The 13,386-nt window shown below is 35.2% G+C and overlaps 1 protein-coding gene across 3 annotated transcripts in view; it reads left to right on the top strand.

The window, feature by feature from the left end:
- Positions 1 to 13,386, top strand: part of LOC115212855 (puratrophin-1-like) — a 402,149-nt gene that overhangs the window by 375,761 nt on the left and 13,002 nt on the right. For all 3 annotated transcript variants that reach the window (XM_036503619.1, XM_036503620.1, XM_036503621.1), the window contains one exon: positions 10,627 to 10,876. In XM_036503619.1, the coding sequence (XP_036359512.1) occupies positions 10,627 to 10,876 (250 nt within the window). The remainder of the gene's footprint in view (positions 1 to 10,626; positions 10,877 to 13,386) is intronic.

Genomic DNA, 13,386 nt, shown 5'->3' with positions numbered 1-13,386 from the left:
TGCAGGGCCACTGCATGACTTTTAGGGGCCCTTGCAACTTTCTGTTTCAAGGCCCCATCTCTTCAATCAAAATTCATAATCTATGCACCTTTTATTCATAGCTATATTTTACTTTATTCTAAATGAAGTTCAATATTTTACATTCTCGTTAAGAACATCTTTAAAAGTACAAATTAGATTTATTCAGAGCTGGAGTTATCGTATTATTTCATGTTTAGGAAGGCCAGTATTTAATAGGGTTTAATATTTATTCAATGGACTCTCAAATATCAGATGACAAGCGTTTCAAAATAACAACTGTGGAGTATAGTTGTCTCAGCTTTTGTATGCAAAGAAGTTTATTCAAGAATATTAAAATACAAAAAAATTTCAGTCCAAAACAAAAGCAACTATTTCAAATTATATCATTTTGAAAAATAGACATGAATGTTCTCAAAGACTGGATCACAGTTGAAAAAGCCTTTGTTTTTAAAAAAAAAATTCTATATTCCACTGTTAGCTGTTGCAATATTTCGATTGAATTGACAATTCTACATTTCAAATTGTAAAGTCAAAATACCAATGATTCAGAATATAAAGAAATTCTTACTTTCCTCTGAGATCACAAATTCAAGGGAAAAATAGTACCTTACAAAATAAAATACCTCATCACAAAATAGTTACAACTGAAGAATTGAGATACTTGGTGACAGTGACCAAACAATATCTCTATCTTTATATATGTACATAGATAAATACACACACACACACACATATAAACACACACAAACTTCAGGTGTGTTTGTGTGCATATACCTTGTTTTCTTTTTGGTACAGAAAGAATTTTGTCTCCAGTTTTTATTGCCTTAAGAGGTCAAAGGCCACTGTTCTGGGTACAAAGCTACTAGCTTTTCAACTGCAAATAACAACGAATGTGTGTGGGTGTATGTATCTATGTACATGTGTGTGTGTCTTCTCTCTCTCTCTCTCTCTCACTCCTGGACAAAGCCTTGTGAATGGACTTGGTAGACCGAAACATAAAAGCCAGCCATATATATGTGTGTGTGTATATGGCTATATGTATGTATAAGTATACATCACCATTGCTTCTTTCCTTTGTCTTTTGTTTTTCTTTCATCTCCTTTTTTCTTTCATTTACATTTTGTTTCTTTTAAATTTATTTATGGTACACCCTATGTTTCCTTAACATGGGGGGGGGGCTTCAACCGTGGAGTCCCAGGGGCTTATCCACGGCCCTGCTTGAATGTCTTTAATATGAGATCAAATCTTACTGAGGTTGGTTTTAACTTTCATCCTTCTTGGGTCAGTAAAAAAAAATATTACCAATTATATAGAGATATTAATCAAGTCTTCTTTCTACTAAATTACTACAGTCCACTAATATAAAAAGTCAATATCTTGACCAAATGTTCAGTACTCAAAAACTTATGTCTCAGAAAATAGTTTTTCATCAAAATTGTTGGCTTCAGTATTATCAGCATTACTCTTACTCTTTTACTGGTTTCAGTCATTTGACTGTGGCCATGCTGGAGCACTGCCTTTAGTCGAGCAAATCGACCCCAGGACTTATTCTTTGTAAGTCTAGTACTTATTCTATCGGTCTCTTTTGCCGAAGTGCTAAGTTATGGGGACGTAAACACACCAGCATCGGTTGTCAAGCGATGTTGAGGGGACAAACACAGACACACAAACATACACACACACATATATATATATACATATATATAACAAGCTTCTTTCAGTTTCCGTCTACCAAATCCACTCACAAGGCTTTGGTCGACCCGAGGCTATAGTAGAAGACACTTGCCCAAGGTGCAACACAGTGGGACTGAACCCGGAACCATGTGGTTGGTGAGCAAGCTACTTATCACACAGCCACTCCTACGCATTGTTCATTTACAGACAGAATCCCTGAGGTCAAAATTGCCAACAGTCAAATTATTGACACAAAATGCCAATAAGTTTAATCTTGTAAATGTAATAAAATAATTCACATTAAAATTGATGTAATCTATTTAATAAAAGAAAGATACCAAAAATCTATATTTAGTAGGAAAAAAAAAAGAAAAGAAATTATTCTTTAAGCTAAATCAGTCTATTAAAGAGAAGTTGCCAAAATGATTTGTTTTAAAATTAAAGAAATTGATTAAAATAAAACTATAACTTGTGAAATGTTGACCATAAGAAAAGCAAGGAGCTGTCTAAATTATAAGTTCCAAGCATCTTTTTAATACAATCATTAATTTTGAAATATTTTTGTATTTACTCATGTCACATTAGCTCAAAGAGTTATTTGTTCAAGAACTGGTTCAATGTTAGCTTGCTCTAATTGAATTTTTTAAGACAAGCTTGTGAACAGACAAATAGATTATTGAAGCCTTTCTATTGGAAATTTGGTATGATCCCTCCAGAGAATTGGTGACTCTGACTAGATTTAATTGAATTCAGCTGTAAACAGACCATAACTCAGTTTCAAAAGTATTTTAACTGTTGGAATTTTGTCATTTTGATGAGTAGCTCACCATTATCATTGTCATCATAATCATTATCCTCATCTTAAAGATCATCAGTTGTCATCTTCTTAACTTTGTCAGAGTCATCATCATCATCAAGACATTTGTTCTGTTTCCCAGTTGTATGCTCCAGATATATTCATTAGATTTTTTAAATTCCATTACACTCTTTCTCCTCCTCCACTGCAAGACTAAATCAGAAAAGAGATATGGCCTTACAGCTGAGGGGTTTCCTATTAAAACAATTTTATCAGAGACTGAAAGATTGTAGCTCACTTTTTGTTTACTCTTTAATTTGGTGTCCTTTGGGATGGAATGCCCATATATGGCTACAGGCATAGCCATGGGCTAAGAAGTAGTAACCATGTGATTACAAGTTTGATCTTAGGTAAATGTCATTCACCACAGACTGAACAAAGCTTTGTGAAATTTGGTTGACACAAACTGTAGAGATATAAATATTTACTCCAGATTTCTCATTGGCAATCTTCAGATGAAAGTACCAGTCCTGTACTAGGTTCATTCTTCTCATTCACTCTTTTTTCTATCTATCTGACTTACTCCATCTCTTCTGGGAGATTTTGGCTGTACTCAGCCCTGGAGAAGGTTGGGCTCCATTTGGTCTAAAAATGCATAATGTGTGCTGTATGTCATAGTGCCCTTTGATACAACCTTCTTAACTACACAGCCATTTTCATGTGCAACAAAAACCCTTGAAACTGTTTATTACCGAAAATGTTAAATGCTTGAGAATAGCAATAGCAGCATTGATTAAATGGCAAGCCTGAATATCAAACGGGCTTCTTAAACCTCTCTGTATATCAATAAAATAATGTTATCTTAAAATATGTGTGTGTGCATGTATACAAGAATTGATGGAATTATTTTGGAGAAGAATATTTTCTCTCCTTTTTTTTTAAATATTATTTTATGAAATAATGAAAACTGTTTTCTTAACGTTGCTAGTTCTCAGAGTAGAAATTGATTCCAAATAAGGCATAAAGCCAATTTGTTATGGAGCTATAAAAATTTTAATTAGAATTTGATTATGTGACAGTTTCTTCTCTGTCCTGAACAAAGACATTGATTTATTTCAAATATAAAAAAAGATATTCTTGAAAACCAGGAAGATTGTTAAGGTTTCTTAGGCATATTATCTAACGATGTTTTCACCTTTGTATAGTGTTCAACTACAAAAAGAAACAATACATAAATATACAAAATACTGTGTGACTAATATGACAGTGACTAACAAACAAAATCTGAAGATTATTTCAATATAAATTCCTGGAAATATAATAGCATTGTGGTATTATTGGACTACCATGTTTGCTTGTTTATTAAATGTGAAAAATTTAATAGAAAATATCAGGGTCAGAATTAAGGGATGGCATCATAATTGATTTATAAATTTTATTTGTTTCAGTCATTTGACTGTGGCCATGCTGGAGCACCGCCTTTAGTTGAGCCAATCGATCCCAGGACTTATTCTTTTGTAAGCCTAGTACTTATTCTATCGGTCTCTTTTGCCAAACAGCTAAGTTACGGGGACGTAAACACACCAGCATCGGTCGTGAAGCGATGTTGTGGGGACAAACACAGACACACAAACACACACACACACATATATTTATATATATATGTATATATACATATATATGACGGGCTTCTTTCAGTTTCCATCTACCAAATCCACTCACAAGGCTTTGATCAGCCCGAGGCTATAGTAGAAGACATTTGCCCAAGGTGCCACGCAGTGGGACTGAACCCGGAACCATGTGGTTAGTAAGCAAGCTACTTATCACACAGCCACTCCTATGCCTAAATTTTTTTTAAATGGATAAATATGTCACTAATTTGTAAAAGTAGGAATTGCATTATATTTGAGATTGTATTGTTGTGAAGTAAATAATGGACTTATCTTTTTTATCTACCTTGTGTCAATCAATCTACTTTTGATCATCTTCACTGACCGCATTCCTTCTCTCCCTCTCTCTCTCTCTCTCACACACACACACACACATTTTTTATTTAGGATTGATCTAAAGATCTGTTATTTTATAACCATGGTTTTAATACAATCAATTGCTATGATATTGTACCATTCAAAATGTATCGTATGTAGAAACATTTAAAAAGTATTTTTTATAGTCTAGCTAATCCATACTTCTCTAGTAATAATGCATAAAAAAAATAAAACAGATATTTAATCACAGGTGTTATAACTTGAACCATGTTTATGTAACATATATTACAGTGAAGATAATTCAACTAGTGTGTGACTAGCACTTTTTTATCTGTTATTTTTGTAGAAAGAAAGGATACTAAATGTATATATTGTTGTACTTGGGGATGGTCGTCATGTTGCCAGTTTAGCCAATAAAAACACATGCACTATGTATTTGGTGTTCACTTGCTTCAGCTTTATTTTATATGAATTGTATTTCGGCCAGAGTTCTTTCATCACACTGCTGTGACCTCATCAGTGGTCTTTTACTTTCATCTTTCGTTTTTGTATGTCTCTTCTTACTAATGACCTGCCAATCAGTAGGTCATTGGCTAAACTGGCAACATGACCATCGCCAAATACAACAATATCTGTTTCAACATCAAGAATCTTGCAAAACAAATATATAAATGTAAATCATCACCATCATTGTTTAACATCCACTTTCCATGCTAGTATGGGTTGGACGATTTTGACTGAGGACTGGCGAACCAGATGGCTGCACCAGGCTTCAATCTTGATCTGGCAGAGTTTCTACAACTGGATGCCCTTCCTCATGCCAACCACTCCGAGAGTGTAGTGAGTGCTTTTACGTGCCACTGGCACGGGGCCAGTCAGGCGGTACTGGCAACAACCTCGCTTGAATCTTTTACACATGCCACCGGCACAGGTGCCAGTAAGGTGACGCTGGTAACGATCACGCTTGAATGGTGCCTTTTAAGTGCCACTGGCACAGAAGCCGCTCTGTCAATGATCACACTCGTATGGTGCTCATGGCACCCTACTAGCATGGGCACAAGTGCCAGTAAGGCGACGCTGGTAACGATCACGCTCATATGGTGCCTTTTAAGTGCCACTGGCACGGAAGCCAGTTAGCCACTCTGTCAATGATCACACTCGTATGGTGCTCTTTGCACCCCACTTGCACGGATGCCAGTCGTCGAATTTGATTTTTGATTTTGTGTAGTAAAATCTTGATGTACTAAGGAACAGTTGATGGTTCATTCTATTGCTACGTACATACATTCACGCATACATAAATATACATGTGTGCGTGTCAGATAGAATAGAATCAATGAAACTGGTGGCAGTCTGCAGCAACAAGTCTTGCAGCTCTTGGAAAAAAAATACATAAAATGGAGGCAGAATCTTTTTTTTTTTTTCTGTATGTAAGCATATAGATATGTAAATAAACAGATCAATATACAGACGGATAGGTATATAGACTATATGAACAGACACATATGGAGACACGGATCCACACATATAAAGATGCACATCCACACATACAAACATGGTACATAGTTGCATAACACACACACACACACACAGACATGCACACACAAGGAGACAGAGGTGCATACATATACAAACACATGTTCACACACACACACACACACACACACACACAGAGAAAGACAGAGGTGCATACATATACAAACACATGCTCACACATACATACATAGAAAATACACAAACACGGACATGCAAGCACATAAATATACAGGATACATACATACAGATGCACACAGATACATACATATATACATATGCATACACACACACATATACATACATACACGTGCAAACACACACACATACATACGTACATGCATGCATGCATAGGCACACATACACACACACTGACCCACACACATGTGCAAAAACAAACAAAAAGAACGCAGTGTAAATAACGGACAGAGTCAAAACTATTGAAAAGGTTGCAAGACGCAACGAAAATTTTAGGAAAATAAAAATAAGAAATAAGTGGAAATTTTACCGGTGAGTGTGTCATATTATAAGGCACAAAAAGAAAATGACTCTCCCCAGACACAATAGAATCTTTTTGTATTTAAGTTTAAAGAAATATACGTAAAATGAAAAAATTAACTACACTAAAATCAGTATCAACTGCAAGCCTTAAACCCATATTACTAATAAGTTTAATGAGGTTTTAGTCTAAATTCATGGCCATTCATAATGCATATGATTAAGAGCCCATCATCTCTTCAAAGGCCTCTGTTCAAGCCAGGAAGTTTTTTTTTTTTTTTTTAATGTAATCATGCTAAAATGTAAATTGTAATTGTAATTTTTCATAGTTAAGTGCTATTATATATTGTTGGAGAAACATCAAATAAATCATCTTTTTTTTTTTTTTTAAACTGAAGCTGAATTGTGAAAAACAAAAAAGGATTTTCCTCCATACATAATTATTTTGATATCAAATTCACTGACAGGCACAATGGTGTTGGCAAAAGCTGAAGCTTCGAGAAGAGGTTTTAGTAATGGAAGGAGAGAGAAAAAAAAAATCAATAATATTGAACTGGGGGGAAAATTTACAATGTTGTTTGTCACTAATGCTGTAAAACCGTTCTATTATTGACAGAGCATTGTTCCATAAAGGGATACATCTAACGTATTTGTTTGTAAGTAAAATTGCGTCTGGGATGCATTTGCAAAGTCGTTCTTAATTCAATTTGTGGAGAGTTGATTAAGTTTGCATGGAGGGGGAAAAACAGATATTCTACTGTATGATCAGTATTAAGGATGGTAGCTATATCTTTAACTTCTGGTTTACAAGAGTTGTATATCTTGGTACCTCTCTTTACTCTTTTACTTGTTTCAGTCATTTGACTGCAGCCATGCTGGAGCACTGCCTTTAGTCAAGCAAATCAACCCCGGGACTTATTCTTTGTAAGCCCAGTACTTATTCTATCGGTCTCTTTTGCCGAACCGCTAAGTGATGGGGACGTAAACACACCAGCATCGATTGTCAAGCAATGCTAGGGGGACAAACACAGACACACATACATATATATACATATATATGACAGGCTTCGTTCAGTTTCCGTCTACCAAATCCACTCACAAGGCATTGGTCGGCCTGAGGCTATAGTAGAAGACACTTGCCCAAGATGCCACGTAGTGGGACTGAACCCGGAACCATGTGGTTGGTAAGCAAGCTACTTACCACACAGCCACTCCTGCGCCTACCATATATTTTTTATAAATATTAGAAATGCACTGGAATGACTGTTCATTTGTTTTGTTTTGTTGTTTTTGTCAAAGCTATCAAAGTTTTTAGTCTTTTCTTATGAAAGAAAGACTTTTTATTTACCATATTATAATGCTTGCAATGCTTTTGTAGACTTTCCAGAAAATAACTCATTTTACCAAATTTAAAGAAATTTGTTTGGCTCTGGATCTTTATTTACAGAAGGAATTCTTCTTGATTAAACATTTCAGGATTGTCTTTTAGATGGAATGGAATGAGATTGTTTTAGGTGGACTGTTCCATATTCCACTAGAATTTACCTGACTTTACAAGAAATAATGTGTGTGTGTGTGTGTGTGTGCATGCTTGCCTGCATGTGTGCGTGCAATTGTAAACAACTGAGTGTCAAATGGAACATTTGAATATTCCGACAAGCTTACTTGGGTTTACTGGTTGGCCACTGAACCATTTTGCACAAAATTTAAATAGAAAAAGAAAGTGAAAATGGTAAGGGATTTGATGGTGAGAAAGAAGAAAATTTAAAAAAAGATAGGAATATATATGTTAAAGAAATAAATAATAAAATAACATAACATAACATGTAAATAAATGTTAATGATTTTGTTTGATGTTTGAATATATGAATAAGAACAGGAAATGATAAACTAAAAGAAAGTTAGCAAAAGAATTTTTCTACAAGACTACATATTTACATATATACATATTTAAATATATATATATAAAACAACAGCAACAACATAAAATGCAAATGTGCAGTTTAGCAAAAGAATGTAGGGCAGATAATTCAAAGATACAAAGGAAAGGATATTAAAATTCTTTGGTATGGTAAGTTAAAGAAAGGTTAAAATATGTTAGCAAAAAAAGCTGCTTACAACAAAGAAGGTCAAAGCACCCTACTAGCATAGTTCTTATCATTCAAATCTGCAATGTAAGATGTTATAATAGAAAAAAAACGGTAATTTTATTCCAAGCCTCAAATGCATTAAACAAAAGAGCTGAACAACTAAATTTCATGCAGCCACATTTCTAAATATTTACTTCATTATTTTCTTCCTTTTGATCTCCTTCCAGGAATCGGTCTCTCTTGTTCTATTTTCCATTCCCCTTGTGTATGTGTGTGTGTGTGTACACACACACACACACACGCCAGTAAAATTGTTTTGTCCTAATAATATTGTCCAATCAAAATATCAGTTTTGTGTTCCATACTTTATTAACATTCACAACTTGGGAGCAAGAGACTCATTTAATGCCCATTTTCCATGCTGGAATGGGTTAGACGTATACAGGGTGTCTTAGCTAAATTTGACACTTTGCCTAAAAGGGAAAAAGACGATATGCTATCTAAAGATAAAAGTATCTTTTAAAAAATCAAAAAACATCAACTAGATTATGGCTGGGAATAAGTTTACTCAAGCCACAATGGCTTCAAGACAACTCCAGAGCCTGGTGCATCCATTCTTTACTGTGTCCTTGAGAAGATCTTCAAATGCATTCTTGATTTTGACCACTAGCTCAACCTTGGTGACCAGCTCAAACCTTGATGTTGCAGACAGAGCAGTTGACATCTTTCTCAACCTGGCCTCACATATTGTAATTCATGGAATTGCAATCGGGGAGATTGGAAGCCAGAAATTGGAGCTGGTGAAGTCATAGAAATTCTCCAACAATCACTTCTAACTCTTTTCTGGTAGTATAGCTAAAAGCTGAATCCCTCTTCCATGTTCATGATCTCCCAGTAGCAACCTTTTCCAGTCAAGGATTGATCACCAACTCTAGCAGGTTCACATAGCCATCTGAGTTAAGGCTAAGGCCCTGTTTTCAAATATGTGGCAATGAATCCCAGCATGCAGATGCAATCGGAACGTCTGTTGTATCCTTTCTCTGGCCATGACCTTCGTAGTCTCCTTTGCAGCTGTCCATGTCACATCTTACTTTGCAGGGTTCATAGAGCATCTAGCAGTGGTTATGATGCCAGCATTTTGCTACCAGGCATTAAGCATCACGATCTAGGTAACTCTTTTCAAATATTCAGATGGCTTGGAGTCCTCCTTGTCAGCTAACTTTTTCTCAATTACAATTTTAATATTTATGCTTTTCAATGCCATTGACTGTACAGCAATACATGAAGCTGGTTCTGAGAAAAATTGCCAAACTTAGCCTGAACACTTTGTGTGTGTGTGTGATATACATTGTCACTTATACATACAAAGAAAGGTTCTTATTCTTTGCTGTTATATTTTATAAACAAGAGGAATCATAGTTAAGTTTGTTAATATCTGGATCTTAACCTCACACCCTTAACCTTTTCATTACTGTATTTATTTTGAGATGCTTTGTGTTTCTTTCAATTACTTTAAATATAACAAAGAATTTAGTAAAATAACTCAGTTATCTTTCAGCTAGTGTTAGGAACATAAATTGTGACTAAGGTTTGATGGAAGATTTTAATTCAAAACTTTTGAAAACAGGACATTTGTACTCAGATCCAGAGCCAGTTTCAGCCAGGTTGGTAACAAAAGGGTTAATGCAATGAAGCTGTGAAGGCATGACAGCTACACAAAGTGATGCCTACATTCCAGTATTTCGAGTGGCATTTTATTTTTTATATGCCAAAAAAAAAAAAACATCTAGACTTTGGTAAGATTTGAACTCATAACATGAAGAGCTGGAGTAAATAACCACTCTGCATTTTGTTTGATTCTCAAGCAATTCTTTCAATATTATAGGGGTAAAAACAGTTCAGTATAAATATTTATATTTTAAATTAATAAAATAAAGTTTCTAAATTTTAAGATTTTTTATTTTATTTTAAAAGTGATTGTATTGAATAAAGTTCATCTTTTTTTTTTTGTTTTCTCTTTTTACAGGACAGTGGCTCTTATCCTTCAAGAACTTATATCCACTGAACGAGATTACGTACAAGCTTTAAAATTGATTGTCGATAACTACATACCTGAAATAACCAAGGAGGAAGTCCCTCATGCTCTTCGAGGCAAAAGAAGTATTATTTTTGGTAATATTGAAAAGATCTATGAATTCCATAACCAGTATTTCTTGCAAGAACTGGAGACTTGCAAACATTACCCATTTCAGATTGCTCAAATTTTCCTTTCACATGTAAGAAATTTTTTTTCTGTTATAATCTCATACCATTCTTTGTAAAGCGTAGTTTGGTTTATGTTTGTTTTTCAGTTGTATTAATTTGTCTATTGAGCTAATTAGGTTTGTTAATTATCAAGTTTAAATCAAGTTTAAATAGGCGCAGGAGTGGCTGTGTGGTAAGTAGCTTGCTAACCAACCACATGGTTCTGGGTTCAATCCCACTGCGTGGCACCTTGGGCAAGTGTCTTCTGCTATAGCCCCGGGCCGACCAAAGCCTTGTGAGTGGATTTGGTAGACGGAAACTGAAAGAAGCCTGTCGTATATATGTATATATATGTATGTATGTGTATGTGTTTGTGTGTCTGTGTTTGTTCCCCTAGCATTGCTTGACAACTGATGCTGGTGTGTTTATGTCCCCGTTACTTAGCGGTTCGGCAAAAGAGACCGATAGAATAAGTACTGGGCTTACAAAGAATAAGTCCCAGGGTCAATTTGCTCGACTAAAGGCGGTACTCCAGCATGGCCGCAGTCAAATGACTGAAACAAGTAAAAGAGTAAAAGAGTATACCATACTGTGTAAAGCTTAGTTTGGTCTATGTCTGTTTTTCAGTTGTATTAATTTGTCTGTTGAGCTAATTAAGGTTTGTTAATTATCAATTTTAAATACAGTTTTTGATGAAAATAACTCTTTTACTTAGTACCTCAAAATGCATATGTAGGTATAAATAATACTGACTGACTGACTTGACAGCATTCACCCGGGGTGGGTTGAGCTGGCTTTATTCATCCTCAATGCTGCATCTCTCACAAACGCCGACCAGACCTGGCGATTTGAGGCTAACGACCACGTGATCTCCAACCATTCCTTATTCATGCGGCGAACGCCATAGATATGGGGGCCTAGGTTGGGTTCCAGATCAGCCTTGACTGATCCTTCAAATATTCCTCATGTATAAATAGATAGCTCATAATATAGGCACAGATGTAGCTGTGTGGAAAATGCTTTCTTCTCAACCATGTGATTCTGGGTTCAACCCCACTGCACGGTACTTTGGGCAAGTTTCTTCAATATATATACTATTTTCACACCGGTGGCTGCTATGATTCGGTACAAAATGAATCAGTTGCAGCACAGACTTTAATGTTATGGGTTGGGGCTCTCCATGTTATGCCAGTCCAGAAACCGGTCCAAATACTTGAATGTATGCTGAGAGATTGTCTTGGCCCATTTGCCTTCCGACAGTTGATTTCTGTAGTTATTATCAGTGTATTTTGGCAATCTAAATCAGAGTTTTGACTATTATTCCCAGCAGGTAGACATACTTAGTATGTTCTTTGATTAATTTTAATCCTTCAGCTATATATGTGTGTGTGTGTGTGTGTGTATAATTAAACAATTTTCATTTTATCAAAAATAAGTCACAAAGTTATATAGCTATTTTGTCTAGCATTCATTCATTCTATAAATAATTTTTTAAAATTTCATATATAGAATAAACTGTAGGTTTTGTAAATAGAGAATTAAAACTTGAAATGAATATATGTTAAATTATCATTAATGAAGATAGAGGCGAGAGAGAGTGAGAGACTGTTGCAAATAAATGGAAAATTTCACCTACAACAAATTAATATTGCTTATTAAATCTATGCTGCAGTAAATGCAATGAATATTTAAATTTGCGAAAAACTTTTCATTTAAATATTCAATAAAATTCAGAAATCGAAATTACAGGAAATTTCTTGGAACATGAATTTATAAAAAAATTTCAAGACAGTCAAACCTTTAAGAATTGCTTTCTTTTAGTAACTGTTACATACCTAATTAATAAGCAGAATGATGTTGAACCAGTTTTAAAAATTTTAAATAACCATCTTAATTTTATTACACATGACAATTTATCCACCATCCCATGCATACACACACTATGAGAAACCCTGCTCTAAGTAACAACCGGGTGAAATCACTGATATCAAAAGGATTGGAACATCCACTGATGTTGTGGAGTGGTTAACACATTCTCTTTTGAAAAAAATCTATAGTATAGTTAATGAATACTTAAAATGCCATGCACTGCTTTGGTTGGGGTAGGAGCTATTATGCTATAAGATGACCCTTACAAAATACACACTACTTTGGAAGTATGCTAAATTTGCTGGTGCACTACAAGGAGTATTTAAATGTACCATGGATTTTTAAATCTTCAGAAATCCATATCAATTTTACACATATCATCATCATCATCGTTTAACGTCCGTTTTCTGTGCTAGCATGGGTTGAATGGTTCGACCAGGGTCTGGGAAGCCAGGAGGCTGCACCAGGCTCCAGTCTGATCTGGCAGTGTTTCTACAGCTGGATGCCCTTCCTAACGTCAACCACTCTGTGAGTGTAGTGGGTGCTTTTTACGTGCCACCGGCACAGAAGCCAGTCAAGGCGGCGCTGGCATCAGCCACGTTCGGATGGTGCTTTTTATGTGCCACTGGCACAGGTATCACAACTACAATTTCCATTTGATATTTATTTTGAT

The sequence above is a fragment of the Octopus sinensis genome, linkage group LG6 (genome assembly GCF_006345805.1).
Source record: "Octopus sinensis linkage group LG6, ASM634580v1, whole genome shotgun sequence".
NCBI lineage: Eukaryota > Metazoa > Mollusca > Cephalopoda > Octopoda > Octopodidae > Octopus > Octopus sinensis.
The sequence above is the reverse complement of the archived record's forward strand: the minus strand, read 5'-3'. Positions and strand labels throughout refer to the sequence as shown.